This window comes from Dipodomys merriami, unplaced genomic scaffold (genome assembly GCF_024711535.1).
Source record: "Dipodomys merriami isolate MVZ:Mamm:240054 unplaced genomic scaffold, mDipMer1.0.p SCAF_27, whole genome shotgun sequence".
Classification (NCBI taxonomy): domain Eukaryota; kingdom Metazoa; phylum Chordata; class Mammalia; order Rodentia; family Heteromyidae; genus Dipodomys; species Dipodomys merriami.
In genome coordinates this window covers 17,417,992-17,427,587 of record NW_027204159.1, presented here as the reverse complement: position 1 = coordinate 17,427,587, position 9,596 = coordinate 17,417,992, and the positions used below count along the sequence as shown (strand labels likewise).

Here is a 9,596-nt window from a genome sequence, read left to right as displayed (position 1 = left end):
CCTTCTAGCTCCATCCATTTCCCTGCAAATGCCATTATTTTGTCATTTCTAATGGCTGCATAATATTCCATTGTGTATAGATACCATAATTTTTGGATCCATTCATCTGTGGTGGGGCATCTAGGTTGTTTCCATATCCTAGCTATTGCGAACAGTGCTGCAATAAACATGGAGGTGCATGTGTCTTTGTATATTGGTTCCTGTTGTTCAGGGTAGATGCCTAGAAGTGGTATGACTGGGTCGTAAGGGAGGTCAATCTTTAGCTTTCTAAGGACCCTCCAGACTGCTTTCCAAAGTGGTTGTATGAGTGTACATTCCCACCAGCAGTGTAATAGCGTTCCTCGTTCTCCACATCCCCTCCAGCATTTGTCGTTGGCTGATTTGTGGATGTGGGACATTCTGACTGGGGTAAGGTGGTATCTCAGGGTTGTCTTTATTTGCATTTCCTTCACCACCAGGGATGATGAACATTTCCTCATGTGTTTCTTTGCCATTTTTATTTCTTCATTTGAGAAGTCCCTCTTTAGTTCCCTTGCCCATTTAGTAATTGGTTTGTTGGGTTTGGGAGGGATTAGTTTCTTGAGTTCCCTGTATATACAGGATGTTAACCCCTTGTCTGATATATTGCTGGTAAATATTTTTTCCCAATTAGTTGGTTGTCTTTCTAGCTTGGTTGCGATAGCTTTATCTGTGCAGAAGCTTTTTATTTTAAGGTAGTCCCATTTGTCGAGTCTCTCTCCAATTTGTTGTGACCCTGGGACTCTGTTCAGGAAGTTCCTTCCTGTGCCTATTAGTTCAAGTGTCTCTCCTACTCTGTCCTGCAGTAGTTTCAGAGATTCAGGTTTAATGTTAAGGTCTTTAATCCATTTTGAGTTGATGTTGGTGCATGGTGATAGGCTGTAAAATATTTTCTTAAAAAATACTTCAGTGGCACTACAGAGACACTGGTGGCTCACATCTGTAGTCCTAGCTACTGAAGAGGATGGGATCTGAGGATCACAGTTCAAAGCCACCCCAGACATTAAAGTCCATGAGACTCTTATCTCAATCAACCACTCTCAAAGAGCTGGAAATAGAGCTATGGCTCAATGGTAGAGTGCTAACTTTGAGCAAAAAAACTCAGGGACAGTGCCTACGCCCTGAGTTCAAGCCCCAAGATCAGCATAAAAAAAAAAAAGCTATAAAACTGGAAAAATACCTTGGTGATAGAGCACTTGCCTAATATGCTCAAGGTCCTGAGTTCAATCCCTAATACTGGAAAAAACAAAAAAAGAAGAAAGTCATAAACCTTTATTAGTTGTTGTGAAAAGATGCTCAGAATGATGCTAAATGAAAACAGTGCAAGATAGCAAATAAAATACAATTCATCTATGTAAACTGTAGATTAGATAGTAGTTACGGATATTGGTATAGGAAGTTGTTTTTGGATGATACTATAATTTGTTAATAATGTATCTAAAGAAGAGAGAATTTAGGATTCTTTTTTCTACCTAGTTTTCTATATTGTGAGTTGTATACAGTAACTGTGGCTTTAAAATTTTTTTTATTGGTTTTTTTTTTTAATTGTGAAAATACATTTCTTTCTTTTTCTTTTTTGCCAGTCATGGGCCAGAACTCTGGGCCTGGGCACTATCCCTCAGCTCTTCAGCTCAAGGCTAGTGCTCTACCACTTGAACCACAGCGCCACTTCCAGCTTTTTCTGCTTATGTGGTGCTGAGGAATGAAACCCAGGGCCTCATGCATACAAGGCAAGCACTCTACCACTGAGCTACCTTCCCAGCCCCATGAGTACATTTCTTATCAAGCATTGTTGCCTCCTCCTTTGTTTCCTCTTCCCATCCCACCCCTCAAAGTTGTAAAGTTCATTTTTCGACATAACGACTTGTACATCTCATTGTTGCAATGGGAGTATGGCATTTTTTTTGAGGGGGGGGAACTCAGGGTCCTGTACTTGATAGGCAGATGACCTATCATTTGAGTCACCCTCTCCCAGACTTCCTTTTTCCTTCAGTTATATTTTGAATATTGTCTTGAGTTTGTGCCTCATGTGGAAACATTCCTCTGTGTAGCTGGGAGTGTAAGAGAACTACCATGACTAGTGTATTGATTAAGATAGGGTCTACCTTTTTGCCTACCTTGGCCTCAAACCTCAATCCTCCTCATCTCTATCTTGTGGGTAGCTGAGATAATAGTCATAATTATGCCTGGACATCTATTTCTTGTTCTTTTTTTTTTTTAATTGTAGGTCATGGGGCCTGAACTCTGAGCCTGGACACTGTTCCTCAGCTCTTAAACTCAAGGCTAGCACTCTACCACTTGAGTCACAGCACCACTTCTGGCTTTTTCTCCTAATATAGTGCTTTGGAATCGAACCCAGGGTCTCATTCATGCAAGGGAAGCACACTACCACTAAGCTACCTTCCCAGCCCCTTAGTTTTTCTTTTTTTGGTTGGTCATGGAGTTTGAACTCAGGGTCTAAGAGCTGTCCCTGAGCTATTTCACTCAAGGCTAGTGCTCTACCACTCTGAGCCACAACTCCACTTCTCGTTTTCTGGTGATTAATTATAGAAAAGAGTCTCACAGACTTTTCTGCCCAGGCTGGCTTTGAACCATGATCCTCAGATTTCAGTCTCCCGAATAGCTAGGATTATAGGCATGAGCCACCTGCTCCCAGACTGTTCTCCTTTTTTCAAGTTCCTGGTTTCTGGGTTTCCTATAATTAACTGCTTTTATAAAGGGGAAAGAGAACACTGCTTTTTTTTTTTTTTCTGGTCGGTCGTAGGGCTTGAACTCTGGGCCTGGGCATTGTCCCTGAGTGCTTCAGCTCAAGACAAGTGCTCTACCACTTGAGCCACAGGGCCACTTCTGGTTTTCTGGTGGTTAATTGGAGATAAGAGTCTCATGGACTTTCCTACCTGGGCTGGCTTTGAATCATGATCCTCAGATCTAGCTAGAATTACAGGTATGAGCCACTGGCACCTGCACTGCAATTTTTTCTTTTAAAGAAAAATTTCCCTAAACTAAGCTGAAGTCTTTTAGCAAAGCCAATTCCAGCATAAAAAGAGCTTATAATACTTTTTTAATTCCTTTTTTTCTTTTTTTGCCAGTCCTGGGGCTTGAATTCAAGGCCTGGGCACTGTCCCTAAGCTGCTTTGACTCAACCACTTGAGCCACAGCACCACTTCTGGCTTTTTCTGTTTATGTGGTGCTGAGAAATAGAATCTAGGGTTTCATGCATGCTAGACAAACACGCTACCACTAAGCAATATTCCCAGCCCCTAACTTGTACTACTTTGAATTAATGCTCATTTGGTTTAAAAAGTTTTATGCATCCACTATGTAGACTGCATCATACAGGTTGTATATATGTGAGTCTGGGTGTATGTATATTGTATCCTCTGTTTGCCAAGCTCTGCTAGGTACATGTCTTGGCCTTCGTTATAGCTCTATCCACAGACTCTCTCAGTCCTCATCCCTATTAGAGGGATATATGAATGGCTATGAAATGTGTCTTAAGTCAGAACCCCAAATCTGCCACAAATGTGATCTTACATAGCATCCTTTATCTGTGCAAAGGAAATCGAAGCAATCATCTGTTTGATAGTATTGTGAGAGTCTTATGCATATGTATCTCTTGGAGCAGGCTGGCATGTAGTAACGAGCAATTCATTCTTGCTTTCTACACAGTGTAGGTGAAGCGGCTGCGTAACCGCGGTGTCGTTGCTGTTCCCTTCCGCGCCGCGAGGGGCGCTATGACTGCCGGGAGGCGGGGCTGGCAGGCAGGACAGCGGAAACTGGTCTACCTGCGGCCACGCTGTCTTGGAACGGAGGCCCGCCTCGCCCGCGAGTTACCTGCGTCCTACAGTAGCACAGCGTGCGGCCGGCGGCCCATCCGGATCCCTACCTCTTCTGCTCTCCGGTAAGCAGGCCGCGTTCTCCGAGGGCGAGTCCTAACAATAAAGGCGGCGTCTTCCGAAGCTCGCCTCGCCCATTGACCCCAGAGGTACTTCCGGGACACGGAAGTGACCCGTCGCCCCGCCTCTTCCCACCCTCTCTTTCCGGTGGCGGAGTCTGGTAGCAACAGCGCGCAGGTAGGAGGCCTGGGCTCGGACAATCGTTTGGCATCCTGTGACCAGGGGGGGTTTCGGGGTCTGAGGCGCGAACCTGGGGTCTTTCCCCCGAAGCTAAGCCAGGTTCTAGGCGAGAGACGTGCGGCCAGACGACCGGAACCGGGCCTGCCCGGAGTCAGGTTGGCGCCGGGTCTTGGAAGGCGGCCCCGTTTCGTAGGGAAGCTCGCGGAGTGGGAGCGAGTGTGGATCTGCCCCTAAGTCTCGGCCCCGCGCCGCTCCACCGCGTGCTTCAGGGGCGCTCCCGTCGGAGCGATGGTGGGCCTTATCTCAGCTTGGGTTCCGGGTCTGGAGAGCAGGAAGGATAACAGCACCAGTCCCGTGGTGGTGTAGTGAAGATTCCAGGAGTGACTGCAGAGAACCCGGCTCCCTAGGTGTTTTTTAAGTCAATACATTTTGTAACTAATCGGTCATTGTGTGCTGTGTGCTCTTGGGTGGGCCTCTTAAGGGCAGGAACTTTAGATCAGTGGAACCTTCCGAGGCTTTCCCCGGACTAACTTGTATGGCATCTTATAATTCTTAGCTTACTAGATTGTGCTTATTAAAGCCTTAAAAAGCAAGTGATTTTGGTCACCCAACCCCTGCACTGTTGAATATTGTGATCAGACACTAAACATGTTTGCCTTGTAAAGCTCAGAGAGATCTAGGAACTCTTTTCTTTTTTGGGGGGGGGGTCCGGTCGTGGGGCCTGAACTCTGGGCCTGGGCACTGTCCCTCAGCTCTTCAGCTCAAGGCTAGCGCTCTACCACTTGAGCCACAGCACCACCTCCGGCTTTTTTCTTGCTTATGTGTTGCTGAGGAATCGAACCCAGAGCCTCAGGCATGCAAGGCAAGCACTCTGCCACTGAGCCATCTTCCCAGCCCCTCTAGGAACTCTTAATTGGCAGAAGTTTATGCCTAGGGTGGTTGTGAGGCGGGTTCATCTTGACACAGCAGAATGTGTGTTAGGATCCTAGATATATTCCCCTGTTCTCATTTGCAGGGTGCAGTCTGATTTCATAGGAACCCTTCTCACTTCTAGTGTCTTCTGAAAGTAGTTTTTTCCCACCACATATTAAAGCCTTAGAAGGGTCTAAAGCTTCAGGCAGGAAGATTTCCTACCCTTTTCTCTGGTCAAGGTCTTAAGAATACTATTAGCAGGCTGGGAATGTGGCCTAGTGGTAATGTGCTTGCCTGGCATGCATGAAGCCCTGGGTTCGATTCCTCAGTACCACATAAGCAGAAAAGGGCAGAAGTGGCACTGTGGCTCAAGTGGTAGAGGGCTAGCTTTGAACTGATAGAGCTAAGGAACAGCACCCAGGCCCAGAATACTATCGGCACAATTTTGGCCTGTTTGCCTTTAGGGTTACAGGTTTTCTGACTTATTTGACTCTAGCCTGTAAATGGTGTCTGAGAGCCAAGAAACCCAAAGGTGCTCCTAGCATTGAAGTAAGGTAGGTAGACTGAATCCCTAACTTTATTTTGATCTCTACTGTCCAACTGAATTGGCTTGCTTTGTCACCATGGACCAATCAACAAAAATATCTCAGCTTATATATTGGAAACTATAGGAAATAGAAAAGTTCGTTTGCCCAGTGTTTTAGAACTATCTCCAAAGTTAGCCAGTGTGATGTTGTTATTTCAGAGCTCCACAAGATGAAAGTTAGCAGGAAAGAGGGTTCAATAAAACTTTTTTTGACATTAAGGTTCTTCTGTTTAGAAATGGCACCTCGCAAGGGGAAGGAAAAGAAGGAAGAACAGGTCATCAGCCTTGGACCACAGGTGGCTGAAGGAGAGAATGTGTTTGGTGTCTGCCACATCTTTGCATCCTTCAATGACACCTTTGTCCATGTCACTGATCTTTCTGGCAAGTGAGTACCTGGGTGGAGAGGCATAAAAGCCAGCTGTCAAGAGGCTGAAAGAAATGATCCAGGGACTGGGAAAAGTATAAGAAATATGCTTGGTCATTTTGCCCACAAATAGTGTAATCTGCCAAGGGTTGCAAAACTTATTCTTTGTCCTTGCAACCTTATAGTATGTCTGTCTTGATTTAAGTACTCCATGTGGGGGTAGCCATGGGTTGTACCTCAGCTCATTACCATTAACAAAAAACGCTTGTGACTTCTCTGAGTTTTGGTTCCTTATATGTAAAGATAATAGTACAGACCTCACCATGTGACTCCACTAAGCTGTGAGCCCTGTGAGGACAGGGGAGCTGTCTTTTTGTCCAAGATCAGGAGGTAAGTTCAGGTTGATCATCTGTTGCACCTGGCCATTGGCATTCTTTGTTAGGACATACTAACTACTCTGAACCTTGTCAGAAAAATAATGACTGCTTTTGTCCTCAGAGAAACCATCTGCCGGGTGACTGGTGGAATGAAGGTGAAGGCTGATCGAGACGAGTCCTCTCCATATGCTGCCATGTTGGCTGCTCAGGATGTGGCCCAGAGGTGCAAGGAGTTGGGCATCACTGCCCTACATATCAAACTTCGGGCCACAGGAGGAAACAGGTAAAGAAACTTGGAACTAGGTGTGGAGGCTAGAACGGCTGAGTTTGAGACTAGGCTTTCTGTTGTGACCCAGAACAGGATAGTTTAGGAATGTGCAAGCCCTACACTGCCTGTGGGATCTGTGCCAGATACAAAGTTAGACATTAAACTCGGGTATCAGATCTGAGGATTGTAGTTCAGAGCCAGCCCAAGCATTAAAGTCCATGAGACTTATCTCCAGTAAATACCAGAAATGGAGGTATGACTCAAGTAGTAGAATGCTAGCCTTGAGCAAAAGAAGTTCAAGGACAGCGCTTAGGTCCTGAGTTCAAGCCCCAAGACTGGCGCTGGCGCACCTGTGCACGCACACACCCACACACAAAAGTCGGGCTTTAAAAGGCAGAGGTCTTGTGGTTTCCATTTGTAAGTGCTAGGAAGTGAAAGTATGGAGTTGGTAGTAAAGCAAAGCATAAATGATCTAGGAATCCTTTTCCAGTAAGGGAAAGATGGGAGAGCTAGACATAAAAACTGAACCTTGGGCAGATGGGAAGGAAAGTGTAGGTGAGTGATCTGATTGGCAGAGGTGGTGGAACCTTGCGTCTTGTGAAACAAGGCAAGGATCTGGGCTTTAGCTGGACATGAAGATGAGAATGGTTAATTACTGGATAGGATATTGTTCAAGGAGTCCTATGGAGGAGAAGGTGTTATCTATATGATCAGCTTGAAATTGGCCTGATGCTCTTTTCGCTCAAGGCTGAGTTTCACCACTAGAGTTATGCTTCCACTTTGGTTTTTGAATGGTTAGTTGGAGATGAAAATCTCAGATTTGTTTGCCCAGACTGGCTTTGAGCCTAAGTCCTCAACTCTCAGCCTCCTGAGTAGTTAGCATTAGACATTGTCACTAATACCTGGCTTCTGAGGATTATTATTATTATTTTTTTTTTTTTTTTGCCAGTCCTGGGGCTTGAACTCAGGGCCTGGGACTGTCCCTGAGCTTCTTTTTGCTCAAGGCTAGCACTCTACCACTTGAGCCACAGTGCCACATCTGGCTTTTTTCTGTTGATGTTGTGCTGAGGAATTGAACCCAGGGCTTCATGCATGCTAGGTAAGCACTCTACCACTAAGCCACATTCCCAGCCCTAAATTGTATTTTTATTTATTGTTGTGTGTGTGCTGGGCCTGTGTGCTATCCCTGAGCTTTTTTTTGCTAAGGGTAGCATTTTAGCACTTGAGCTCCATTTCAGCTTTTTGGTGGTTAATTGGAAAAATCTAGCCTTGAATGAAGAAGAAAAGCTTAGGAACAACATTCAGGCCTTGAGCTCAAGCCCCAGAACCAGCGCAACAAAAGAACCATAGCACCCCACAAAGTCTTAAGATTTTAAGTATAGCCCTTTTCAAAAAGCTTTCAGAAGCCAGGCGCCAGTGGCTCACACCTGTAATCCTAGCTCCTCAGGAGGCTGAGATCTGAGGATTGTGGTTCAAAGCCAGCCCAGGCAAAAGGCTTTCAGATCACTGAACTAGATGACATGGAATCTTAGAATTCTCATTAACCTAATTAACAATCCTTTTCCTAGGACCAAGACACCTGGACCTGGAGCCCAGTCAGCCCTTCGGGCCCTCGCTCGCTCGGGTATGAAGATTGGGAGGATTGGTAAGTGCTCTTGCTGGCGAACACCAGTTGCTTTAATGATTTAACTCTCAAAGCCATGTGATGTGCTCACCAGGACTCAAGCCTGGTCTAGTTGCCATTTCATTAAAAGGAGCTGCAAAGGTAGAGTGAGATTTAAACTCCCTGAATATATAGCTATGATGTGACTATCCTTTCCATCTGCCTTGGACATCTTAGTGCCATTTCTGAATCTGGTGCAATAGCCTTGGTCTATGCCTACTAATAGCAGTAAGACATGTCATCGGTGACAGCCAAGCATGGAGGAGGAAAAGGCAGTAACTCCTCATGTCAGTGTCTCCAGACCCTTCTAGAAGGAGGAGGTTTTTGCCCTATTGTTTCTGTACAGTGTCCTGACATTGGTCTAGAAAGTTCCAGTCATCTGGCCAGGTTTAAAAGATGTTTCCAGGGCTGGGAAGGTGGCTCAGTGGTAGAGGACTTGCCTTGCATGTATGAGGCCCTGGGTTCGATTCCTCAGCACCACATAAGCAGAAAAGACTAGAAGTGGCGCTGTGGCTCAAGTGGTTAGAACACTAGCCTTGAGCTAAAGAGCTGAGGGACAGCGCCCAGGCCCAGAGTTCAGGCCCCATGACCAGGGGGGAAAAAAAAAGATGTTTCCAAACTGTAAACTGTTCACCTTCCTCCTCCCTACTGAAAAGGAGACTTCAACAGTTGCTCAGTGGAAAGGTATTTTCCCTAGAGTGCTGGTGAATGGGTGTCAGGAATTTGGATGTGCCCTTCCTCTCCTGCCATCCTGTGGGCCCCTTGGAGCCATTTCCCTTTCTGGTACTGAGTTGAGACTCCAAAATCTGAGGAATTAGGTAGGGCAGCTCTTCATTTACCTATTGGGACCTAGGATCACATGTTGAGAAACATCAGGGTCTGCTGTCAGCTGGTTAGCCTGTGGCCTGAGGAAGCCTGGATCTCCTGTTCAGCTGTAGCTGATGGCATTTCCTTCTCCCCACAGAGGATGTCACCCCCATCCCCTCCGACAGCACCCGCAGGAAGGGAGGTCGCCGTGGTCGTCGTCTGTGAACTGGACTCCTCGACTTATTTTCTGTTAATAAATCACCTTCCTGTGAGCTACTTAAATGTTAGTGTTTTCTTGTTGGGTAGAGGCCAGGGGCATTTGTTTCCTTCTTTCTAGTTGCGATCAGGGCACAGGCTGATTTGAGGTCCTTGGGCAGTGCCAAACAAGTCAGGATTGCTTGAGAAGAACACAGCAAAATTGTTTCAGCCTTGGTGGGACAGGTGAACCTGCATTCTGCATACTGGTGGGGTTTTTTGGTGGGGAGAAGGGATGTTGAGTGCTGTGATTGGGTCTTTTCCACACAG

The 9,596-nt window shown here is 46.0% G+C and overlaps 1 protein-coding gene across 3 annotated transcripts; it reads left to right on the top strand.

The window, feature by feature from the left end:
- The first annotated feature begins 3,818 nt into the window (after positions 1–3,818).
- Rps14 (ribosomal protein S14) lies at positions 3,819–9,347 on the top strand. Of its 3 annotated transcripts, none has more exons than XM_070036408.1 (5): positions 3,819–3,919; positions 5,827–5,977; positions 6,455–6,616; positions 8,170–8,246; positions 9,229–9,347. In XM_070036408.1, exons 2-5 carry the CDS (start codon positions 5,829–5,831, stop codon positions 9,294–9,296), a joined length of 456 nt encoding a protein of 151 aa, XP_069892509.1. In that variant the 5' UTR covers positions 3,819–3,919; positions 5,827–5,828; the 3' UTR covers positions 9,297–9,347. The 3 variants fall into 3 exon arrangements, with proteins under 3 accessions (XP_069892509.1, XP_069892507.1, XP_069892508.1); XM_070036406.1 differs by lacking the exon at positions 3,819–3,919 and adding an exon at positions 3,985–4,091; XM_070036407.1 differs by lacking the exon at positions 3,819–3,919 and adding an exon at positions 4,054–4,091 and having other exon boundaries at positions 5,813–5,977.
- Positions 9,348–9,596: the final 249 nt, after the last annotated feature.